Source organism: Mustela erminea, chromosome 5 (assembly GCF_009829155.1).
Source record: "Mustela erminea isolate mMusErm1 chromosome 5, mMusErm1.Pri, whole genome shotgun sequence".
Classification (NCBI taxonomy): domain Eukaryota; kingdom Metazoa; phylum Chordata; class Mammalia; order Carnivora; family Mustelidae; genus Mustela; species Mustela erminea.
In genome coordinates, this window is record NC_045618.1 from 65,200,781 (window position 1) to 65,227,503 (window position 26,723).

The 26,723-nt window shown below is 35.3% G+C and overlaps 1 protein-coding gene and 1 long non-coding RNA gene across 3 annotated transcripts in view; one reads left to right on the forward strand and one right to left on the reverse strand.

Moving 5' to 3' along the window:
- LOC116591010 overlaps window positions 1-26,723 on the reverse strand; it is a 77,968-nt gene that overhangs the window by 29,281 nt on the left and 21,964 nt on the right. The window contains exon 2 of the long non-coding RNA XR_004285803.1: window positions 215-368. This is a non-coding gene — a long non-coding RNA (uncharacterized LOC116591010). The remainder of the gene's footprint in view (window positions 1-214; window positions 369-26,723) is intronic.
- On the forward strand, window positions 33-26,607 carry TERB2 (telomere repeat binding bouquet formation protein 2). Of its 2 annotated transcripts, XR_004285802.1 has the most exons (8): window positions 33-121; window positions 236-317; window positions 1,061-1,200; window positions 3,040-3,101; window positions 6,584-6,669; window positions 13,851-13,939; window positions 19,306-20,372; window positions 26,591-26,607. XR_004285802.1 is itself a non-coding variant. In XM_032343571.1 (7 exons), exons 1-7 carry the CDS (start codon window positions 58-60, stop codon window positions 19,446-19,448), a joined length of 666 nt encoding a protein of 221 aa, XP_032199462.1. In that variant the 5' UTR covers window positions 33-57; the 3' UTR covers window positions 19,449-20,374. The 2 variants fall into 2 exon arrangements, 1 of the variants encoding a protein (XP_032199462.1); XM_032343571.1 differs by lacking the exon at window positions 26,591-26,607 and having other exon boundaries at window positions 19,306-20,374.

Below are 26,723 nucleotides of genomic sequence, written 5' to 3' on the forward strand. Positions count from 1 at the left end.
ATTAGCGATCGCCATTAGGCCCCCCTCCCCCACACCCCCGGGTGCGAGCCGATCGCCATGTTTCAAGGGCAGCGGGGTTGGTTCTGTGGCAGCGTCGGCCGAGAACTGAGGCAGTTCTGGGGTAGGCAGCTGGGTGGAAGGTGCGGGTGAGGTGGTGGGCAGAGCATCTCTGTTCTCTATGGGGCTTTTGTCCCAGGATACTTGATAGGCTCACCTTGTGCTTTTGCCTCCACAGTGGCCGAAGGGGGCTCCATCAGTGACCCAAGGGACGCCGACTTCTTGTTCAGCTGTGATGCCTCCCACCCAGACACGCTGAGGTACCTGAAGGCCACCAAGTCCGTGCCTCTCGGGTCCTGATGATCCAGGAGCTGAAAATGGAAGTCGCGGTCACTAAGAAATACTGATGATAGGAATAGACTGGAAAGGAGCAAGTTTTCAACCCTAGATTGGAAGGGGAGAGGGACATAAACAACCTTTCTCTTCTTCTTTCTGCCACAATGACGTGGCCTCCTACCTGGTCCATGAGGCTTCCCGAGTTCCAGTCTTGTACTTCTCTCTCACAGCTCTCCGTGATGCTTTGAAGGCCATCACATTCCATATGTTTCAGCCAAATCTCCTGATTGCCCCTTCACACCTGTACCAGGTCCTGTGTTCTCAAACTTAAAACGCTAGTAGTTTCTTGAGAATTATCACCCCACCCCCATTAATCAGTCGGTGGCCAAATCTCAGGGTACATGTATGATGTACCCATGTAAATGTTCTTGCTCACTACTACTATCTTCCTACACACAGTCATTACCTCTTGCTGGACTATCACACTAGCTTTGAGAGAGATTCCTCTGCCTCCAATCTGCCCACCCGCTATCCCCCTTCACGTTGTCATTACAAAGCAGAGATCTAATCACCACCCTGGCTGCCCTTTCCCCATTCCCTTATTCCCCACTGTTCCGATTGCCTATAGATAATTATCCCTACTTCCACGCAGTTATTCTTTCTTTTGAAAGGTTGAATACATTCTTGTTTCTTTTATAACCTAAAATGTTTCATTTCTTTCTCCTAGAATATATCAGAGCCTTGATTACATAGAAGATAATGCTACAGTTTTTCACGCCTACTATCTCTCTGCAGTAGCTAATGCTGAAATGAAAAACTCGGTGGCTTTAGGTCATTTCATTCTTCCTCCTGCATGCTTGCAAGAAGGTTAGCAAAAATCATTTATCCAATCTCTATTAGCCAAATCCACCTAGGTCTCCCAACTTTGGTTGATGTTCGTTCTCAATAAGAGATTTTTGCGTTTTGCATCATTTAATATAAGTGGAAAATCAGAGACTCAGGATCAGAGTGCCTTGGGTGTATATTCTAGCTTTGTTTGTTGCTCATTCACACATTCACTGAACTCCTGTGTGTCAGGTTTCAACCCAGGTGCTGGGGATTCAGTAGTGAATAAGACAAAAAGCATATCTTGTCCTCCCAGTGCTCCTTGGAGAGGATCCAATATTTACTAGTTTTGAGAATTTTAAAAATTTGTTTTGAGGATAAAATGAGATAATATATTAAGTAGTCTGACATGTGAACATTTAATAAATATTTGCTAGTTTTCAATCTCTTCATTATTATAATGAAATTTTAAGATTCATTTTAATAATGAACCCATATATTTGTATTATTCTTTATACTTTGGGGTGCCTGGGTGGCTCAGTTGATTAAGCATTTGACTCTTGATTTTGGCTCAAGTCATGATCTCAGGGTTGTGAGTTCAAGCCCTGCATTAGGGGCTCCATACTCAGTGCAGAGTCTGTTTAAGACTCTCTCTCTCCCCCTCTGTTCCTCCCTCACCCCACAACATATGCGTGCTCTCTCTTTCTCTCTAAAATAAATAAATAAACCTTTTTAAAAATAAAATTAATAAATAAAATTTTAAAAGATCTGTTTTAAATGAAAACATGTAATAAAAAGTATACATTATTATCCACCTAGACCAGTAGAGTCTAGTAGAAGTGTGAGATGCAAATATGAATGAACCACATACTAATTTTAAATTTTCTAGTATAAATAAGAAATCTGTGGATAAAATAGGTGAAATTAATGTTTTAAAGATTTGTTTGTTTTTAGAGAGAGAGAGCCCAGGGGAGGGGAGGGGCAAAGGGAGAAGGAAACAATCTTAAGCAGACTCCCCACTTGATTTCATGACCCTGAGATTGTGACCTGACTAAGCCAAAATCAAGAATTGAACACTTAACCAACTGAGTCACCCAGCTACCTCTAGGTAAAATTAATTTTAAAGAATATAGTTCATTTAGCCTAATATATCTAAAATGTCATTTCAGTATATAACCAACATAAAAATTATTGAGATATTTACATTCTTTTTTTGATGCTAAATCTCTGAAATCTAGTGTTTATTTTACACTCATAGCACATCTCACTTTGGACTAGCCACATTTCAATATGGTGCTCATATATAGCTAGTCCAGTGGTTACTGTATTGGACAACATAGGTCTAGAGGAGTGTTACCTTTTTGTCCTCAAGTGGGCTACTGTGGAAGCTTTTGAGATTATTAAGGATGATGACATATTCCTTTGATATGCTGAACATTCTTAGAATTCCTATATTACTATGCCCACTAGACATGTTTCTCTTCCACTCTTCTTTTACAAATTACTGAATTCTTGAGGACCTCTACTCTACAAATTTAGGAATTTTATGCCTTTTATTTTGACTGATTGGTCTATTTTATTTTGATGGTTGGCCTAAGACACAGATATCTAATGAAGGCATAAATTCCAGCAGAAAAAATTTACAATAGTTATTTTCATAATGCTTTGGAATCATCTGGGGAGGTTGTCAGAAATGCAAATTCCTGAGCTCCTCCTCAGTCTTCTGATTCAATAAGAATCTGTGTTTTAAACAAGTATCTTAGGTGAGTTTGATGCAAGTGGAATGATGCTGGCCTAGAAATTTCAGACTTCAGGTAAACTTCAGAAAATTCTACAAAATTACTTAAAAAAATAATATTGAATTTGTCTTTCTTACCACAGAAATAAGAAGAAAAGTTGGTAGTTTTATTTGGGAGCAAGACCAACATATTCAGAGAGAGAAGGTAAGAGTAAATTAAAGTATTTGGTTAGAATCTCCAGTTTCAAAAGTTTTTGAAAGCAATGTAATCTGAAAAATGCTTATTTGTGACATGTTAACACCAGTGATCCCAGTTATGGAATTTAAAGGGCATGCTTTTATTGAACATTATGCACTCTGACATTGTTTTCACACTAGTACACTGACAAATTTGAGATATTTTTGTATGAATAAAATTATTCATGTAAAAAACTTGAAAATTTGCTTTTATCATTAATTAGGGGAATAATAGGTTCACAGTATTTACCAGTTTTTTACTGCCAGCATAGATTCTGATTTACTAATTCCTGTGTTGTGTCATTTGTTAAATGTTTTGAATAATACCCCTCAATAAATGTGTACAATACTGGAAATTGACTGTTTTATAGCTTCTGCTGTTCTGCCTCAAATTTGTCAATGCTTTTGACTTACTTCAAAATCTTTATGCAGTAGCCAAATTTGAGATAATTTGAGCATCAAAAAGAATGACTAGTATGAATAAGTAATGAATAATGCATTAAATTTAAAAGAATCCATGATTCAATCGTGATACTCCAAAAGCAGAAAGAAAGAAAGAACAGCAGGAAGGAAGGAAAAGAGATGAGAAGAAGAAAGAAAGGAAGTCAAGAAGGAGGGTTGGAAGGAAGGAAAGGAAAGGTGGAGTAAGGGAAATTTTCCTTATAAAATAGCAACTAAATAGAAAACCCATTTTACCACCCCCAATAAAATAATTGATTTAGGCAGAGTCATTATTGGGTGCTAAAACCATGTTCTCAAATTATCACCTCACAGGTTACCTATTAGTTACAAAGGTAAGCAATGTACCTTCACAGTAGGGAGATCTGGCAGACACCATCTTAGCCAACTGGTCAAATTTAGCATCACCAAAATTGGAATAACCTCTCATTATGTTCAGCTGGATGTGATATAGTAGAAAGCATACAGTGTTATCTATATAGTGTTCTTGTTCAAAATGTTTAACCCAATTAACACTCAGACAGTTCCAGGATGTGAGACATATCACACTAGACTCTTTAAAACAATATCATAAAAAAAAAAGCAGGAATACTGTTCTAGATTAAGAGACATAACAACCAAATATGATATATTAAACCTTGATATGATTCTGGACATTTTAAAAATAGAAAGTAAAAAAGACATGTTGAGAACAATTGGGAAAATTTAAATATGGATTATTAGGTGAGATTGAATTAATGTGAATTTTCTTAATTGTGATGGTAGTATTATAAAGATAAAAGAATGCTCTTTAAAGAAAATGCAAGCTAAAGATTAAGGAGTAAAATGTCATAATATCGGCAAATCTTTTCAAATGATCCAGCAAAAAATAAAAAATGAGAGAAGTAATAAAATTTATTACATGCAGAGTAATAAAAATGTTGACACGTTAAGAATCAGGTGAAAGCTGTATAGTACTTACTGTATTATTCTCTAACATTTCAGAGTTTGAAAATTTTCAGAATAAACACTTAGGGAGAAAATCTTCTATATCTGAAGTCAAGCAATTAACTTATACATTTTGTATTTCTTTCATTAGTTTTTTTTTTTTTCCCAAGTTGTCATCATCTGAAAATCATAGTTGTTTTAGTATCTTTGGCTGTGTTGTACTGAGGACCATAATATCTAATCCTTGGCTTGTGATAGTGTTTTCAGGAATGTGAGTGGTGACTGAATGGTTGTTATTTAACAATAATTATTGAGTATGCAGAACTTTAGAGCTAAAAAGCTCCTTAAAGCCCATTAATTAATCACTCAGTTCTGAAACTGAGAGAACCAAGGTAAAGAGAAGGTAAAAACCTGTTTTAGTTCACATGCTAGACATTAGCAAAATGGAATCAAATTTTCTCAGCTCCAACCCAATCCATTATTTTTTCTGTGAAAAAAATTAGTACCCCTCAGATTGTTTTGGAGGTTGGGGTACCAGGTGGTGGGTATTATAGAGGGCACGGATTGCATGGAGCACTGGGTGTGGTGAAAAAATAATGAATACTGTTTTTCTGAAAATAAATAAATTGAAAAAAAAATTAGTAGAGTAAGCCTGATGATTCACAGACCTGTACTCCTGGGTCAAATAATACATTATATGTTAATTAAAAAAAACAGGGAAAAAAATTAGTAGAACATGCCTGTAGTGATAACTGACTCTAGAAATTATGTGATTTTATGATAAATGATTTTGTTAGTTCTTTCAAAATAATGATTGATATTAGCCAATTATAATAATGTAACCATAGAATATGTAAGTAGAAAGGACTTCATTGAATGACAACAACAAGGGTAAATCTGGTAAGTAATTTGAGGAACATTATTATTGTTTGGAGTGGGTTTGTGATCTAAACAGAGAAATTTCCTAATGGCATATTAAGTAATTATATTATGTGGCAGGTACCAGCACCTGAGTCACTTTCACATATCTTTTTGAAAAGCTTTATACACATTTTACTCTTCCTTAACTCCATAGCCTAAGACTCCATTTTAATTTTGTGGGTTTTTTTTTTTAATTTAAATTTTTCTTTAATTTTTTATTTTTTTAATTTTAAATTTTATTTAAATTTAAAATTTTAAAAAATTTTATAAATTTATTTGAGAGAGAGGAAGAGCAGAGAAAGAGAGAGAGCAGAGAGGAAGAGTGAGAGGAAGAGGGAGAAGCAGATTCCCTACAGAGCAGAGTCGGACATGGGGCTCCATCCCAGGACCCTGAGGTCATGACCTGGGCCAAAGGTAGACACTTAATGACTGAGCCACCCAGGTGCCCCTCCATTTTAGTTTTGGAGGGGAAATATGATAGGTTCAGCTTACTTCATACTTTTGATTTGTAAGTTAAGGGAGTCTGGGAATTTTCAAGTCAATGATTTTTTTTTTTTTAGAGATTTTATTTATTTATTTGACAGAGAGAGAGATGACAAGTAGGCAGAGAGGCAGGCAGAGAGAGAGGGGGAAGCAGGCTGCCCTCCAAGCAAAGAGCCTGATACAAGGCTCGATCCCAGGACCCCGAGATCATGACCTGAGCCGAAGGCAGAGGATTAACCCACTGAGCCACCCAGGCACCCCTCAAGTCAAGGATTTTTAAGACAGTTTAAGTTAATAAACATTTTTTTGTTTCCTTATCTTTTAAAAACTAAAAAGTAATATGGCTACATCAGGGAAAATGTAAAAAATTGAAAAGAGAATAAAATTAGTCAAAGTTTTATGATCTAATACAGTCAGAACTGATATTTTAAAAATATAGTCTTCATTACATAGCCCTAAAAGCAGATAATATAATTGTGTGTGTGTGCGAAGTTTTGTACGTTTTTGCCAACGCACTAGATTGAATGTGCCTAAGTGTATAAATATTTTTATGACTCTTGATATATATTGTCAATTTACTTTTCTGCTTTTTTAAAAACCATTTGATTGGATCATTGGTGTGCTCATTTTAAAAAATGTGATTTCTTTTGCTATCTACAGCATGATGAAGTAATACCAAATGAAATAAAAGCCCTTAGGGAAAGCAGTGAACTAGCAACAGATCAAGAAAAAGAATTAACCAAAAGGTATTGAATTCATACATTTCTTTGATATTCAATTCAATGTAGGGATCTTCGAACACTAACTCTAAGTGTTTATCTCATTTAATTTTCACAGTCTTCTTGCACAATTGATATTATCATTATCACCACTGCCATTTTACAGCAAAAGAGATCTAGGATTAGACAGGTTAATTTGCCGAAAGTCATACAAACTTATATTATTAAGTGGAGAGAAGTTGGATTTGAACTGGGTCAGTGTAATTCCAGAGCCAACCACTATGATGGACTATCCTTGCAAAAGAAAAAATAAGAATTTATGTATATTGTATTACTGTTACATTATTTTTTAATATTTTAAGTAAGGAGATACATAAAATATGAGCAGTAATTTTATTAGGATTGGAAATTCTGAGTGATTTTCCCCTTTCCTTTCTAAACTGTTTGTAATGTGGTTACTTTGGTTTAAGAAATTAATTTTAAAAAGACAGACAATCATGGATTTACCATTATGTTGGAGCCAATCTCTGAGAAGCCCCCTTTGTTTCAGGCTTATTTATTATCCAGTCCTAATTTTATGTTTTCTGGTTCCCTGGTTTCCAAATACTGATAGAAATTACTGGCTGTTCGAAGGTCTGGCATTTAGCTGCAGAAATAAAAATGATCAAATAGTAGTGTCTCTTTTCAATATAAAAATTAAAGGGTTGGCTCAGACCTTTGGAGAACAGTCTCCCCTGAGCCCACCAGTGTTAAATAAATCTCCAATCATCCAAGAAAAAAAAAGTAATGGGTTTACATTATATAATGTCTTCAATTTTAAGTTTTTCTTTGTTTTTTACTTATATTTCTTGTACCTACTATTTGGTTGTTATAATTTGAAGTTAGTTGTTATCTAATTTAAACAAAGTTGTGTATTTAATTAATTTTAGTAAACTATTGTTTCATGGTCCTGTGACTTCTAGATATTCTACCACTTAAGTTAGAGAATCCATATTTAAAGTCTTGGGATCTCTATGTATAGCACTCCTTTGACCTTACTCCTTTGAACATAGCAAAAAAAACTATGCTTTTTTTTGAGATAAGAAACTGGTAAAGAGAGGAAGGAAAATAAGAATGGAAGAGGTAAGACCATGAAGATATTCTTAATAGAGATATTCTTACTGGAAGAATATCTTAATGAAAATAATAGAGGAAAGAATAATAATCCTAAGTGACCTTGTAAGAAAAGGCTGGGAAATAGAAAATAAAAAGTAACTCCCAGTGCTTCACTTGACTAGTAAAGATATAAGATATATAAGTTCTTTAGGAAATAGTTGCCCTGCAAAACACGGATGCCATCAAGGAAAAGATTGGTAAGTGTGACTATCAAAAATATTTTAAACTTGTACATGGCAATAAAAACACCATAAACTAAGTCAAAAGAAAAATATGCACGTGGAAAAACACCTAACAAAAAGTAGTTTAGGAAACAAAGGTGACGTACTAATTTGGGGAAAGTATGTCCAATCCAATAACAATAACACTGGAAGAAGGATATGAACCTTAGAAGGATAGACACCTTAGTAGGTGTCTAACCTAGAACCTTTACTTTATAGAACCACCAGAGGGTGCAGTGTGAACATAGATAAAATATACTTTGCCCTTACTCAGGAAACATTTGATTTGTTGGCATACTACTAATGGTATCGAACAGTAGGTAATGAACCTGTTATTAAACACTTGCTAAATGTACAGCACTTGTGAGCTTATCGGTTCATTTGATTCTCATAACTTTGTAAGAGATAAATGCTATCAGCCCCATTTCACAATTGAGGAAACAGGTTCAGAGTGCTAAATGTCACCCAACATTACTTACATAGTGAAGCTGAATTTGAAGCTAAGTCTAGCTGATCCAGAATCCAAACTCTTAATTACAATGCTTTTCCTGCTTTCCAGTATGTTCCCCAAATCTTCTGAAAATTGCATGAATTTAATTATTCTTATAAACATAATGCATGTAATTTTTCAAAATAGAAAAAAAGCAATTTTAAATTATAAGCAACTCCACCACTTAGAGATAACCACCAACAACATTAGTACATTTCTTATACAAATACATCTTGTTTTAATGTGCATTTTTCTTTGATTTCTAATGACTTTGAAACTTTTTAAAATTTATTAGCATTTTATATTTCTTTCCTGTGGTTTTTATCCTTTCTCCCCTTTTTATTGGGGGTCTTATTATTTGTCTTATCAACTTGTCTGGCATCTTCATATAATAGCTGTATTATCCTTTTGTGAATTTGTCACATTATGTCCTCAGTTTGTTTTCCGGCTTATACTGTTTAAAGATGTGTTTTAAATTTCTGCATCATTAAATTGATTACATTTCCTTTATAATTTCTTCTATTGCTTTTCTATTCAGAAAAGTTCTTTCCCATTCAGAGATCGTCAGTTTTAAATTTTGGAGATACCTATTTTGGTGTATGGTAATAGGTGAAGATATAAATTGATTTTGTTTTGCAACTAAGAAATTTCCACTGGTTTTTTGAATAATAAATCTATTTCTGACTGATATGTAATTTCCCTTTGTCATTTTTTTATGTATATGGAGATCTATTTTTAGACTATTTGTTTTATTCCATTAATCTGTGGATCTATTTCTGTATCAATACAGTATTCATTTTAAATTATAAAACTTCATTTATGTATTTTAATACCTGACAAGGCAAGTCTCAAACTCATTACTCTCCTTTTATTTATTTATTTATTTATAAGATTTTATTTATTTATTTATTTGACAGACAAAGGTCACAAGTACGCAGAGAGGCAGGCAGAGAGAGAGGGGGAAGCAGGCTTCCTGCTGAGCAGAGAGCCTGATGCGGAGCTCGATCCCAGGACTCTGAGATCGTGACCTGAGCTGAAGGCAGAGGCTTTAACTGAGTCACCCAGGTGCCCCCATTGCTCTCCTTTTAAAAATCTTTTCTTTAGTTCTTCATGCCTACATATTACTTTTCATTTTCAAATTTTAATTAATCAAAATCCAACACATACAAAAGGGGGTATTATGAAAATACTGGTCCCTAGTGAGCCAGCTTTTCTCCCAGAAACAACCAATATTATCATTTCTTATATGTGCGTATACTAGCAAATGCATGTATTTCATTTCTCTTTTTTCTTAACAAATGGTGACATACTATAAGCCCTGTTCAGTCCCTTGCCTTTTTTCACTCATTAATTTACCTTGGAGATCACTCCATATTATTACATAAAGAGCTTTTTCACTTTTATACTGTATAGTGTTCCACTATGTGGATTTATCATAATTTACTTAACTAGTTGCTTATTTTTTTAAAGATTTTATTTATTTATTTGACAGAGCAAGATCACAAGTAGGCAGAGAGGCAGGCAGAGGTTTGAGGGGGGAAGGAAGCAGGCTCCCTGCTGAGCAGAGAGCCTGATGCAAGGCTCTATCTCAGGACCCTGAGATCAAGACCTGAACAAAGACAGAGGCTTAACGCACTGAGCCGCCCAGGCGCCCAGGCTCCCCTCTAGTTGCTTATTTTAATGGACTTTTAGGTAATTTCTAATTTGCTGTTTATAACAATGCTTCAGTGACTGATTATGTAATGTAGCTTTTAGGGGTGTAAGTGTCTTTAGGGTAATTCTTAGGAGGTCAAAAGGCATGTAGATTTGTATCCTTGATAAGTCTTACCAAATTGCCTTTCATACGGGTTAAATCAATTTATGCTCCTACTGGTTGTTTATAAAAGTGTCTTTTCCAGCTAGGGGAACCAAACATCCAAGTTTGCTTAGAACTCTCCTGATTTTAACACTGAAAAGTCCCATGTCCTGAGGAATCCCTTAATCTAGGGTAAATTGGGATAGTTAGTCATCGTATTTTATAATACCTCCCCCAACATAGAGTACTATCATGTATTTTGGTTTTTGTTAATCTAATAGGTATAAAATGGTATCTTAGTCTCCTTTTGTTTGAATTGTTATTATTATGAACAAGGTTGTGTGTCTTCAGGTGTTCTTCATTTCTGTGAACTGTTTGTTCATATCCTTTGCACATTTTTCTATTGATCGAGTTTTGCTTTTATTTTTTGATAAGAACACTTTACATTTTAGGAGAATTGCTTCATGGTGAAATGTTGGAATTAATCCTTAGCCTATTGTCTAAAATGCTGGGTTTTGGGCGCCTGGGTGGCTCAGTGGGTTAAGCTTCTGCCTTCGGCTCAGGTCATGATCCCAGGGTCCTGGGATTGAGCCCCGCATTGGGCTCTCTGCTTGGCAGGGAGCCTGTTTCCCCTTCTTTCTCTGCCTTCCTCTCTGCCTACTTGTGATCTCTCTGTCAAATAAATAAATAAATAATCTTAAAAAAAATGCGGGGTTTGTCATGCAAATATATTTTACTATATACATTAATGCTTATTAACTTTTTTTTTAAAATGGCTTTCAGGTTTTGTGTTGTACTTAGGGAAGTCTTCCTTCTCTTAAGATTATTATTATTATTTTTTGCTTTGGTTTCTTCTTAATTACTTATTTTTCAATTTAAATTTGTAACACATTTGGAATATGTCTCTGTGTAATAAGTGAGGTGGGGATCCACTTTTTTTTCTTTCCTAACTACTTGTGGCTATTGATTAAATAATTTATCTTCCCCTCCCCTAACCTGCCTTAAAATGCCACCTTTATCAAAGGGTTAGATCCCTATAAGGATTTGGGTCTATTTCTGCATATTTTTATATTCCATTCATTTGCCATACAAATGACTCTGTTTTAGTTCTTTATAATATGATTTAGTATCTGGTGCTAGTTTTCCTCTTTACTCTTTTTCAAATTTTCTTAGTTATTCTTCTTGCTGGTTTGTTTTTCTGTCTGAATTTTAGAGGCACCTTGTTCATATATTTTTAAAAAGGTACTGTTGTTACTTCTAGTAACATTACAAAAAATATATAGATTAACTTAGGGAGACTATCTCTGATACTGAATCTTCTTATCTGAGAAAATGGTATTTTTTCCCCACTTGTTCGAATTTTCTTTTGTGGCCCTTGAGGAACATTTTCATATTCTCTTCATATAAATTTTATTTGTCTTTTAAGATTATTGCTAGTTTTTTTTCCATTCCATTATAAATTTGGTCTGCCTCTTATTAGATATTCTAACATGTTGTTGTTCAGGTAAATTTTAGAATTATTTTTTCTTAACCTCTAAAATCCCTATTAAGAATTATGTTAATTTTTTTAAAAGATTTTATTTATTTATTTGACAGAGTGAGATCACAAGTAGGCAGAGAGGCAGGCAGAAAGAGAAGAAGAAGCAAGCTCCCTGCTGAGCAGAGAGCCCTATGTGGGGCTCAATCCTAGAACTCCACAATCATGACCTGAGCCGAAGGCAGAGGCTTTAACCCACTGAGCCACCCAGGCACCCCGAGAATTATGTTAAAATTTAAGAAGAACTGATAACTTTATAATTTTCTATATTCCTCTGCAGGAGAATGTTTTTTGTTTTTCTTTATTTTCCTTTTCTATATTCCAATAAAATTTCCCATTTTTCTGCATATAGAATGACAAATATCTTGTTATGGTTATTTCTAGATTTTTATGAATTTTGTTGCTGTTGTGGATTGGTTCATCTTTTCCATTTTATTTTTAATTAGGTATTGCTATTATATAGGAAAGTTATTGAATTGGGGATATTTGTCTTATAAATACCCACTTGGAATCTTTAAGATTCTAGAAATATTTCAGTGATTCTCTTGGCTTTTCAGGGTGTATAATCATATCATTTGTTAATATGAAAAATTGCTTCTTCCTTCTTACTAGATGTCTTTCCATTTCCTTCTCTACCCTCCCCCATCTCATTGCTTAGCCAGAAATTTTAAAGCCATACTAAATAACAATAATGGTTATCCTTTTATAGTCCTGACTCTTCTGGGAACATTATTTTGCTTTGTTTGAAGGATCCTATCCTAACTGAGCTGTCATTTCTTTTGTAAGAGTTCAGGGCACCTGGGTGGCTCAGTTGGTTAAGCATCTGCCTTTGGCTCAGGTCATGATCCCAAGTCCTGAGATCAAGTCCCACATCAGGCTCCCAACTTGTTGGGAATTCTGCTTCTTGCTCTGCCCCTTCCTCTGCTCATGTGCTCTCTCTCTCTCTCTCACACCTGCTCTCAAAAAAAATCTTTAAAAAAAAAGAGTTCAGATGAAACCTAATTTTTAAGCAAATTGAAAATAAAGCTTTACTTTCACTAAGTATAACTTTAGATTTTTTAAGGAAAATAATAAATTAAGGATGACCCCAACTTTATTATTGAGGTTTTTATTTTCATATAATTGTATTATCTATTGGTTATATGTAGTCTAAATACAGTAAAAATTATTACTTGGCACAGTTAGAAAACAGAATATTTTAGTTGAAAACTACTTAGCTCTTAAAAGTGAGAATATAGTTAAGTATACTACACAACCACACTCAGAATACTTTAACTTTTTTTCTTTTTAACTCAGAAGTCACTTCAGAATCTTAGTGTACCTCATGATTTCTCCAAATTTCATTTTTTATTTAAAGCATTGAAGTACTAGTTAATAGAGTTCCAATTCTTTAAATACTGAATAACAAAAAATGCTATGATTATTTCAAATAAACCCCACTATACTTTGGCATATTTAAAATTATATATATATATATATATATATATATATATACACACATATATATAATCTAATTATAAAGTATTATTGAATTATTTTGCTTTTAAGAATACTGAAAAGAGGGCGCCTGGGTGGCTCAGTGGGTTAAGCCGCTGCCTTCGGCTCAGGTCATGATCTCAGAGTCCTGGGATCGAGTCCCGCATCGGGCTCTCTGCTCAGCAGAGAGCCTGCTTCCCTCTCTCTCTCTCTCTGACTGCCTCTCCGTCTGCTTGTGATTTCTCTCTGTCAAATTAATAAATAAAATCTTAAAAAAAAAAAAAAAGAATACTGAAAAGACTTATGCCTCTATATACACAAAAAATATGTTTTGTGAAGTGGCCAAGAAAGCCGAAAATATCTATATGGGAATTTGTATTACTTAGAAGCACAAAAGAAGTTTTGCTAACATTTTCACCCAATAAGATTGAAGTCTGCTCAAAAACAAATAGATTACTGTATATATATTGTCTGGAATAATTTCTCAGGGAAAAACAAATATAAATAAGACTTTCTGTATATTTGATTTTATAGCACAGAAAAGCATTTTATAAGGACTCCAGTTACAGAAAAGCAGATGTACTTCCCTCTTCAGAATTATCCTGTGAACAACATGGTAACAGGTAATTTAAAATAAAATAAAATTTAGAGAAAACCCAAATAGGGAAGAAACAAAAGACTATTTTGTATGATAAAGCATTAAATACCCAATGTACAATAATGCATTAAATAAATCTGCAGAACTGACCCAGAGATAGGTCCCATGTTTTCTGTTAAAACATTTGTCTATTGGTAGCGTGAATACACATCCTTGTGTACACAAGACAGTCCCAGTTTATGTCTGTTGTCCTGGGATCAGTTTTTTCCTCTTGGGTGTCCCAATTTGGAAGATAAATTATATGGACAACTCTAATCATAGTTTTCTCTGAGAATCTGACAGAACATAGACCCCCTTCCCTAGCATGCACACATACAAACATAACACACCAACTTTGCATAAAATTTAAAGAGGTTCACAGGTGTCCCCAGACTCCGTATTTGGGTTTTCTAGTACCTGACATGTAGAAAGACTGCTTACTAAGGCTGACATGAAAGGGTGGAACCATGGGAATCAGATGACACTGGCCATTGGGATTTGGACAGCAGTTAAGTGAGGTTGGTATTTATATACTTTGATCTAGGTAGTATTCAGTAGGGTCACGGATTGTTTTTTAAAATATTGTGTTTCAAACACAGCAACTTAGAAGTATAGGTTTTTGAAATTTCATTTTAAAAAATCATTTGTATATTTATCACATTCTTTTTATCAGTGTTAAAACTAACTCTTGCATCTTCCACAAATTCTTACATCTTCTCTCATAGTACTATTCCTTCTTATGTTTGGTCGAGTCATTTGTTTCATTATTTTTTTTTCTTCTGTTCATAGCTTTTAGAAAAGCACTTTATTATTATTATTTTTTAAAGATTTTATTTATTTATTTGACAGAGAGAGAGATCACAAGTAGGCAGGCAGAGAGAATGAGTCTAATGTGGGGCTCAATCCCAGGACCCTGAGATCATGACCTGAGCCGAAGGCAGAGGCTTAACCCACTGAGCCACCCAGGTGCCCTAGAAAAGCACTTTAAAAAGAACTTTTAATGTGTCTTCTGAGGCTGTGTCTGTTACCTAACTTTCACAGCAGAGAAGTCAGTTCTGGGGTTCTTAGGAGCAATCGTGGCCTGCAAAGGACAATGAGCTAAGTAGAAATACTTAAGTTCTAATATCGGGAGCGGCGATTGCTACCCTAATTTATCCCTAGATCTAAACATTCAGATAAAATGTAGGTACCCCTTAAACCACGGTTGTGGCCTATTACTGCTATTGATTTTGTTTCAGGCAACTTTATCACCAGATTCTAAATGTCTCATGTTCATTTGGATTTACCAAGTGTTTGATAGCATATTTTAAAAATCAATGATAAGTGTTAAAATCAGCCGTATAATAAAGACAAATCCTTAGATTTGGACATGTAACAATACTGTTCTGTTTCATTGCTGACTATTCAAAAGACATGAAAGTGTTGTATTAAAAACAAAAAAGAACTATGAAAAATCATTAGTCAGATTTTTTAAAGTAAAATTTCAACCTGTGATAATCTTTTGTTAATTTTATTGATAGAGCCAAAGTAAAATTTTCTGATCTTTTTATTTTCTTGATTATTTTCTTTCCTTCTATTTCTATATTAAGATTTTATTTTTTTAAGTTTATCTATTTATTTTAAATAACTTCCACACCCAACACTGGGCTCCAGCTCATGACCCTGAGATCAAGAGGCATGGCTCTTCTGACTGAGCCAACCTGGTGCCCCTACATTAAAACTTTTATAAAAAATTTTTTAAAACTTTAAACTGTACTTTCTTGAAAGAAAGTTTCAAGCTTTAGAGATGATTCTTTGACTTTAGTTTTGATGTGAAATGACAACTACTCCCCCCCCCCCTTTTTTTAATCATGCCCATCTGCTCTATAGGAAGGAATAACTTCTTGTTGGAATATAGTGAGTGACAGTTCTAATTTAGGCAGTGGTAGTAACTTCTCTGACTGTAACTTGACTGTGTCTTCCTCAAAATGGATTGGGTTCAATTCAATGACTGTTAAGTATCTTAAAATAGAACTAATTAGATTTTAGTTTGTAGAAAATACAAGTTGGAACTATACCCTAGAACCGGTGGTCCCAAGTTGTGACAACCAAAAATATCTTCAGATAGTGCCAAATGTCCCATAAATTTCAAGGGATTTTTTGTCTTTTTTGGTCTCTTTTTGTTAGTTTTTGCTTTTGATCAGAATTAAATTATTTTAGTCTGATATCATTACATATCACCCATGATAAGAAATTCTGATTGACTACTACATGTGTGACTAATTTTAAAAATTAGTAAATAACTAGAAATAATTTGTAACTGTAAATATCTTGCAGGCAAAAATTTTCAAACCAAAAAGTTCTGATAATTAAAAATCTGGGAACTTATAATAGATACCGTATTAGTTACCTATCACTGTGTAACATATTGCTCTAAAAGTTAGCAGCTTAAAACAATGGAAATTTATTACTTGATAGTTTCTGAGGGCCAGGAATCCAAAAGCTTCTTAATTAGATACTCTGTCTCAAAATCTCTCCTAAGGTTGCAGTCAAGTTGTCAGCTAGGCTGAAGTTACTCAGGGACAAGTGGTACTGGAAAATCCATTTCAAAGCTCACTCATATGGTTATTGGCAAGCTTTGGGTCCTTGCTGATTTTTGGCCAAAGGCCAAACTTCTCACCAAGAGGGCCTCTCCATAAGGCTGGTCACAACATGGCAGGTCACTTTCCTCAGGTGAGAAATACAAGAAGGAAAAAAAGAGCATACCCAAGACAGAAGCCACTGGTCTCTTTTTCTATCCTACTCGGAAGTGGCACACAATCACTTCTGCCATGTGCTGTTGGTCATACAGACCAACCTAAGTACAGACTCTCTTTCTAGAGACTACACAAATTTGTGAATACCAATAGATAGGGATCATTTAGGGCCATCTGGGAGGCTGGCTACCATAGATATGATGGAATTCTCCACCAAGAATACCTTTCTTAGGAACTTTCTTTTCTTCCCCCTCAATTCATCTGATACACAGAAATAGTCATTTCCTAAAACATGAGCTTGCTCCTCACCCCCAGCAGTTGCCTTGGGAATGAATACCTGATTTGAGTTGGACCAATCATAGCTTTCTCTAGATTTTTATACATAGAATGCAGCCAGTCAAATCATTCTCATTCAGGTGACCTTGGCTTTTTAGATCTAAAACTTGGAAGTCTTGTGGGTCCATGTTTCCTACCATGTAAAAAAAGCCAACTTGCCTCAAGAGAGAAGAACTGAAATTAACACACAGAGAAAAATTGGATACCAGTGAGAGACAGCTGTGAGCTCTGGTTACTTCTGAGGCCCGGCAGTATGTCTGCCTTCTTACAGTTTGGTTGACACAGCAATCTTTCTATTAAGCTAGTTTAGTTTGAGTGTCAGTGAACTTCAGCCTGAAGTCCTAACTGCTTCAAAACTGCTAAAATAATCCATTCATGATGCAAAAATGTCCTATCTTTCTTATAGGAATATTTTTATTAATATTAAAATTATTTTAAAAATTCCTATCCTCACACATACCTTTAGAAACTTCACACAGTGCAATTAACTAAATGTTAATATTTTCCTTTAGTAGTTTATTTTACACAGAAACTTAGTCATTAGGCAAAGATCGTGAACCATATGGAGTATAGAAATAGTGCTCAAGAGATTTTCTAAAGTAAATGATTTTGATTAAAATAGCTTTAAAGACACTAATCAGTTTTATATTCGTGAATTCATAGTTAATTTATTAACTGTCAATTTATTATATATTATTAAAAGCAATCAAACTATATACATGTGTACTGCATGTTGGTGGTGGTATTCTAAAATCAATCATCTTTGAGCTCTACCAGAATTTTTCCTCACACACTATTGACTTCTAAATTAGGTTTCAGTTTTAATATCAATTATAAATATATTACTCATAAAATATAATAACTCAGATAAGCAGTTGCTGTGAAGATAATATTGCTTCAAGTCATTGAGTCCCTTTTTTTTTTTTTTTTTTTGAAGTGAGTACAAGTTTATTAAGTGAAGGCAAGGACAGAAAGAAAGGGAAAAAAAACCTTTTAGAGTGAGAGGGGTCCCAAATGGGTTGCCCTAAAGTCATTGAGCCCTTAAGCTTTTAAGCTCTCCACATTCTAAGATGGGTTTTTTAATACTCTTATCAATTTCAGATTACTGTTATCAAAGTTAATCACACTCATAACCTTTGTTGACTTAGCAGTAATACTGATTATTCTTAATCTATTATTTTTAAAAGATTTTATTTATTTATCTGAAAGAGAGCATGGGGGTACGGGTTAGGGCCAGAGGGAGAGAGAGAAGCAGATCTCCCCCCAACACACACCTTAGAGAGCAGGGAGCCCAATTCGGGATTCAATCCCAGAACCCTGAGATCATGACCTGAGCTGAAGGCAACTTAACCAACTTAGCCACCCAGGCCCCCCCTTTCCTTAATTTCTTATTATAGAATGCTAACCCTGTGTTAGCAGTGCAGGAAAGTGTGTCCTGCTCTACTAGTGAAGATGAGCTGTTTGTGTTGTTAGTAGCTATTGGATAGATAGTTCTAAGTTATTGTATTCTAAGCCAGACACTTTCCAGTTATTTTGGTCTAGGTACTTTATGTTTTATCCTCAACCTGGACATTACACTGTCAGTAGTCAAAGTGGATAATCAAATATTTGTGTTTTAAAAAGAGGTAGAAGGGGCTCCTGGGTGGTTCAGTTGATTAATTCAGTTTTAGCTCAGGTCATGATCTCAGGTCCTGGGATCCAGCCCTAAATTAGGCTCTGTGCTCAGCATGGAGTCTGCTGGAGACCGTCTCCCTCTCCCTCTGCTCTTCCTCTGCTCACTCTCACTCTCTCACTCTCACTCTCACTGCTCACACTCTCTCTAAATAAAAAAATAAAATCTTTAAAAATAAATAAATAGGGTGCCTGGGTAGCTCAGTTGGTTGAGCAATTGCCTTCGGCTCAGGTCCTGATCCTGGAGTCCCAAGATCGAGTCCTGCTTCAGGCTCCCTGCTCAGAAAGGAGCCTGCTTCTCCCTCTGACCCACTCCCTTCTTGTGCTCTCTCTTACTCTCTTTCTCTCTGCCGCAAATAAATAAATAAAATCTTTTAAAAAGGTAAAAGAAAATAAGAGGTAGATGGCTGCAGGGAGTGGGGAGTTGGGAAGGAGGTGTTCCGTGGTAATTATCAAGTTTCATAGAGAATCTTCTCACTGGCATTATTTCTTCTTTTCACTTTTTTCTAAAAACTTTCTTTAGAAATCTTAACTCTAATAAATCAAAGATACTTCAAAACAGTATGATAGCATGATAGGATATCAAATATATGTATTTTTTATTTTGTAGGTTATATATCAATTGATGCCATGAAGAAATTCCTTGGGGAGCTACGTGACTTTATTCCTGGAAGCTCAGGATATTTGGCATACCATGTTCAAAATGAAATTAACATGTCTGCTATAAAAAACAAATTGAAGAGAAAATGTTAAGTTAAATTTTCTTTATATCTAGGCATTTATTTTTTCTGAAATTTTACCAAAGATGTGCATAATTTTACATTCTCCCCTTTGGGAGAGGGGAACGGGGAAATGGGAGAATTCTGTTTCTTTCTCAAAATGTGTCTTCCGGAATTTCAGAGTCATTCTTGCTCCATGATTTGACATTTGAGCTGGATTTTTTCCCCCAGCTTGTAATGTTATGTCCACAAATCCTGAGTATGCAGTTGTTATGGAGTAATTGTCTTTAAAACACTTCATAAGAAGTCTCAGTCCGTCAGATGGTCTTTTGGCTTTAACATTCTATTAATTATTGTTTTTCTAGGTTCAGCGCTGTGAGTACTAAGTTTAATGATTCTGGTCATCTTATTTTGATTTTAAAAAATTAAAATGTTATGGTTGAGTTCTAAATCATTGTTTCTATCTTGAGAAATATGGAGAAAAACGTTTTAATGATGCAGACTTCATGTGTGGACAGTTCCTGATAACATATACCAGAAGTGATTTAATGTATACAATACTGTATCATCTGAAATAGGCCCTCACGTCACCTTAGAATCACAGTGCTGGAAAGAACCTTAGAGAACAATGAGGAAGAAGGCCTTGAAAGTGTGTCCTGCCTAGAGTGACTAACTAGGGGCCAAATAAGGACTAGAACATGACTGTTTCAAATGTAACTGACAGCAGATCTGCAAAGCCAAAACCAGCCAACATGTTGGCTTATTTTTTAAATAATGATTTCAAGACAGCAACTTCTTATCTTTATATATATGGTCATACTATATAGAATCTGGTGGATTTATTACTTTATATATATGATATATTTTTTGTGAGGCTATCATCTTTTTAAAACTGTACTTTCTCCTAGGAAGTGCATACCAGCTGCAGAATTATCTAAAGAAAATGCACTTTTTAAAAGTGTTTGAAAAAAAAAAAAGTGTTTGGATCATTTGGGTGTATATGGGCTCTGACCTTTCCTTTCTCCCATGATTCAAATTTCATTATACAGCATATTAAGGTAATCTCAGCATCATTTGAAAATTCTATTTTCCCCTTATGGTAACTTTTCCTTATTTATATTTGTATTTATGATTAACTCTTCTGAACTTGTAAACTAAAACAAAACAAAACAAAAAAACCCCACTAAACTAAATGTTAATTACCTTTTCCTGAAACATATTAAATGTTATCTCTCCTGAACACTTTATCTCAGTCACATTGTTTCTTACATAGAAACCAAGCATGTCTGTGGATCTTAAATTAATGATTAAAAGGACTAAGTAAATTTACATTAAGTTGTGTACACTGTGATTTCTGGGAATGTTCAATATTTTTCTGATAGTGTTAATATAGTAAATAAAAAACTACAACCACAGTGATTTCTAAGGAAAATTAATTACATCTTTAGGAGTGTAGAGAAGACTAGGTACAATGCATATCCTTGAAATACTACCAGAAGCAAAAAAAAAAAAAAAAAAAATCAGTTGATAATGTAAGCCCTTTGGAATTGGAAACATATGAACAAATAAAAGCAGCAAAAATAAAGTGTTTTGATAAAAATTGATGGTCTTAATGGGACCTGAAAGGAAGTGAGATTTTACTTATTGTTCATTTAAGCCACTTTTTATTTGCCTAGTGTATCTGACTGATAGTGCCTCTGGCTCCCATCTTATAAAAATACTCATCCCATTTTAAAACTTTTGGTTATTTCTCTACCCTTTTGCAAACATGTCTCCTCTGATGCTTTTCACTATTAGGCATAGTTATTCCTCATACTGCTTAATTTAGTGTATAGTTCTTAGTTCATCTTAATTCTTTAATCCTTTGTGACCAGATTACTTTTCTCTAGATTTTGATGGGGTTTTGTGACAGTTAAATTACTAGTTACTGGGAGAGTCTGTGAGTTTTCTGAATGTGTGTTTTCCTTTCTCTCATGATGATAAAACCCCTAATTTCTACCTGGGTACATGGTACCTGGGATAAAGACCATATTCTCAGTCTCACTTGAAGTTAAGTATGGTTCTATCACAATGTTTTGGTCAATCAGTGCACAGCAGAAAGGGCATCTGGGAACTTTTCTTAAAGACCTTTGGCACATACACTCGGTCCCCTTTCCTTCCACCCCTGCTCTTTCTGTTTCTTTCATCTTGTTGCTTGGATGAACTGTAACAGCAAGAACTATACCCTATGATTGACAGAGCAGTAGACTGTGCCTGGGACCTGTGACAGGAGCCTAGGATCCAGAGGTCATTGGAGAGATATCTGCCATCTCAGCCCTGGGTTGACTTTTATGTGACAGAGAAATAAACTTCTGTTTTGTTTAAGGGAGTATATTTTCATGTCTCTTGCTGCTAGAGTAATTTGAATTGAGGCTTAAGGACAGGCCATTGACCTTATTGTATGGGAAAGAATTGTGTGGAAGATACTAGTTCTTTACACCTGTAAAGTGTTGACAGATTTATGATGTTGAAAACATGTAGGTGACCTTAGGGATATCACCTCTCTATTATAATGTTTTGTAGTAGTTTTAGTAAAAAACGGTTCTTTCCCATGGAGTGTTTGATTACACTAAGCAATGTGAAAAATTAAAAATAAACTGTTTAATAATGAACAAATAGAATGGCACCTTAAATAATTTTATTTATTTATAAAAGATTTTATTTGTTCATGAGAGAGAGAGAGAGGGAGAGAGTCCAAGAGAGAGCACAAGCAGGGGGAGGGGCAGACCAAGAGGAAGAAGCAGACTCCAGGCTGATCAGGGAGTCCAACCATGCTCAATGCTGGGTCCCAGGACCCTGGGATCAGGACCTGAGCCAAAAGCAGGTACATAACTGAGTGAGCTACCCAGGAACCCACCTCAAATCATATTGCATCAATTTAATGGAATAGCCATTTTTTCTTTTTAATAGCTTTATTAAGCTATAATCATATACCATAAAATTCACCCATTATATATAATTCACCCATAAAACCATTAAAATGGTTTTTAGTATCAAAACAGAATTGTGCAACTACCACCACAGTCTGATTTAGAACATGTTCACCCCCAAAAGAAACCCACTAGTAGCCTCCTCCCCCCCACCCCCAGCCCTAGGCAACTACTCATCTACTTTCTGTCTCCATAGATTTGCCCATTCTGGACATTTTATATGTACAGAATCATATAACATGCTCTTTTATGACAAGCTTCTTTCACTGAGAATAACATATTCAGAGTTGATCCATGTTCTATCATGTATCAGTACTTATTTTCTTTTTTATTGCCAAGTAGCATTCCATTGTTTGGAAGATACTACATTTTATTTATCTGTTCATCAATTGATGGACACAAGTTATTTCTACTTTTTAACTATTATGAATAATGGTACTATGAACATTTAGTGCACAAGTTTTTTGTGAATGTATGTTTCTGTTTCTCTTTGGTATATGAAAGTGGAATTGGTTTCCCTTTGGTATATGAAAGTGGAATTGCTGTATCACATGGCAACTACGTTTAATATTTTGAAGACTGCCAAACTGCTTTCCAAAGTGGCTGCATCATTTATCCACCAGCAATGTATGAGGGTTCCAATTTGCCCAGATCCTCACTAACATTTGTTATTACCTGTTTTTTTTTTTTTTTTTATATATAGCCATCCAAGTGGGTGTGAATTGTTATCTCATTGTGGTTTTGATTTGCATTTCCCTTATGGCTAATGATGTTGACCATTTTTTTCACATACTTATTGACAATTTTTATATCTTCTTTGGAGAAATGTCTAACTGTTAGACGAGGTCATCAAGAGGATGTGACCACTGATTAACCTGCAATTTGGACCCAGGCAATTGGAAGCTCCTCATCCCTTCCCATGTCCCTGAAATGTGTGTTCTGCCCACTGTTTCCCACAGTGAGAGCCATTTTAAAGGGTGCAGACTTGAGGAAAGCAATATGGTGTTAAGACCATCTGGCCAATATATATTCAATTTAACTCAGTTAAAGCCTCTATATAAATGTTTAAGATTCTGGTGGGTGTGTGCAGATATCTATCCATCTTGCAACTGCCCAAGACAAGCCTTGTATGTAAGTGCCCTTGCTTATTAAACTATCACCTACCAATCTGGAGTGGTCTGCCTCTTTCTTCAGCCTTTCCTTGTCCTCTGTATCTGGGGCCAGTTACAGATTTCACCTTAGTTTAGGTTGTCTTTCTATTATTGAGTTGTAGTAGTTTATATATATATATTCTGGATGTAAGTGCCTTATCACAGATATGATTTATAAATATTTTCTCCCATTCTGTGGGTTTTCTTTCACTGCCTTGATGGCATTGTTTGCAACACAACAGTTTTTAATTTTGATGAAGTCCAGTTTTTTATCTTTCTTTTGGTTTTATATCTAAGAAGTCTTTGCCTAACCCAAGATCATGAAGACTTAGGCTATGTTTTCTTCTAAGGCTTTTTAAAATAAGATTTTATTTATTTATTTGTCAGAGAGAGAGAGACAGACAGAGAGGGAGCACAAGCAGGGGGACAGGCAGGCAGAGAGAGAAGCAGGCTCACTACTGTGCAAAGAGCCCAATGCAGGACTTGATCCCAGGACCCTGGGATTATGACCCAAGCTAAAGGCAGCCACTTAATGGACTGAGCCACCTAGGCATCCCCCTTCTAAGACTTTTATAGTTTTAATTCTTACATTTAGGTCTGGGATTCATTTTGAGTTAATTTTTGTATATGGTATAAGGTAGGAGTATAAATTCACTCTTTTTATTTTATTTATTTGACAGAGAGAGAGAGAGAGAGAGAGAGAGAGAACACAAGCAGGGGGAGCAGCAGAGGGAGAGAGAAGAATGCTCCCCACAGAGGAGGAGGAGCCCAATGTGGTACTTGATCCCAGGACCCTGGGATCATGACCTGAGCCGAAGGCAGTTGCTTAACCAACTGAGCCCCCCAGGAGCCCCACAAAGTCATTCTTTTTCATGTGGATATCTAGTTGTTGCAATACCATTTGTTGAAAGACTATTCTTTCCCCTATGAATTCTCTTAGCAGGAATAACCATTTTATTTTTCTGATTATGTGTGATGTGTTCTTATGAAAAATTAAACAACATATAAATAATATTAAAAGTCCCTTAAAATGCTACCTTCAAAGATAATGATTGTTAATACTATAAATAAGTGGTCTAAAATAATTGCTCTCTAAGGGACCTTCCAGACCTATGAGTCTATAATATTTTACTAGGTATAAATTATTCCCAGAAATACTATTTAGCACAAATTTCTATTTAGTATGAGTGATTCCCTGAAGTACTCAAATGAAAGATCTAGTGGCCCACTGCCATATCTATCATCCTGCTACTAATATATACCAGAAGAACCCACTTGAAGCTATTAACAATTTATTAAAATATATAAATCTTTCCTGGGGTACCTTAGCTATTTTTTGTTTGTTTGTTTGTTTGTTTTACTTTGCATGCTGCAGTATGTCAAAGCAAACATGCTCATAAATGACACCTGGGCTCATATCTTCTGGCCTAGGGAGGGCATCACATCTCAGTAGCGGTATAAGGGAGTGGCTAAGAGCAGAGTCAGACTGTCTTGTTTTCAGTTCCAATATAGTGCTTATCTAGTTGAGTGATCTTAGACCAGTTACTTAACCTATGTTAAATGGGAATCATAATGCCAAAATCATAGGGAAATTGTGAGGCTTAAGTAAGTACTTCAGGTAAAGTACTTAGGGCAACGACTGGCACTTAATAAGTACTCAGTGAAAAAGTTATATAGGGGCACCTGGGTGACTCAGTCGGTTAGGCAGCTGCCTACAACTCAGGTCATGATCCTAGAGTGCTGGGATTGAGCCCCACGTCAGGCCCCCTTCTCAGTGGAGAGCCTGCTTCTCCCTCTCCCTCTGCCATGCTGCTCTGCCTACTTGTGCTCTCTATCTCTCTGTCAAATAAATAAATAAAATCTTAAAGAAAAAAAAAGGAAAAAGTTACATAGTTTCATTACTATTATTACTACTAGCATACTCTAGTATCATACTAACATATCTAATATATACTATCATATCTAGTATTATTACTAGCATATTTAGTACTTTCTAAACTCAACTTGGGGTTACTGGATATGGAGGAATGAAATAGAGTTAAGATGCTCTGTATTCTTTCCTGTAATTCACAAAAACCAAATAATTTAACTCAGATAAGAGGAGAAATAGGCAAATATAGAATTATAGTGAGAGATTTTTAATATATCTCCCAGTGATTCACAGAAAGCAAACCAAATCATTAAGGATATAGATTTAGATAAACAAACTAATGAACCTGGCTTAATTGATACATACAGAACACCACACCCAACAATTATAATTGTCAGTTAAAAAAACACGCACAGAATATTTAAATAAATTGACCATGTTCTGGAGAACTATTCTTGCATTACAAATAACCCATAAATGTAGAGCTTAAACATAGCAATTTATTATCTCTCAAGGTTCTGTAGATTGGGCTCAGCTGGGTAGTTTCACTTAGAGTCTCCAGTGTGACTGCAGTCAGAAACAGCTGAGACTAGAGTCATCTGAAGTCTTGACTAGATAGCCAGGATGACTAGTCACATGTGCTGGCACCTGGGTCCTCCTTGGCCTTGCCTTCTCTTCTCAAGATATCTCATCCTCCACAGTCTCTCCACATGGCTCAAGTCTTTCAAGCCTGGCGGCCTCAGGGTAGTCACTTCTTACATGGAAGCCATCATCCAAGAAGCTGGGAGCAAAAGATGTAAGGCTATTTTTTCTTGGTTATCTTGGAATTCTGCTGAGATTCCAGGGGATGGAAACCTAGACGTCCCCCTTCTTAATGAGGAAGGTGCATAGTCACATAGCAAAAGAGCATGAGGCATTGAAGATGTTTGTGGCCATCTTTGGAAAATATTATCTGTTACGGACCATATACTGGGTCATAAAGCAAGTCTCAACAAATTTCAAAGAACTAATATATTTGAAGTGCGTTCTCTAACCACAGTACATCTAGGCAAGAACTCAATAAAAAATAATAACTAGAAAATCCCCATATCTAAATATTAAAATATATCTTTCTAAAAAACCCATGCATTAAAAAAATCATGATGGAAATTATAAAATATTTTAAACTAAGTGATAATAAAAAAAGTGGTGGGAGGGGTGCCTGGGTGGCTCAGGTCATGATACCAGGGTCCTGGGATCAAACCCCGCATCAGGCTCTCTGCTCAGCAGGAAGTCTGCTTCCCTCAGCCCCCACCTGCCTCTATGCCTATTTGTCATCT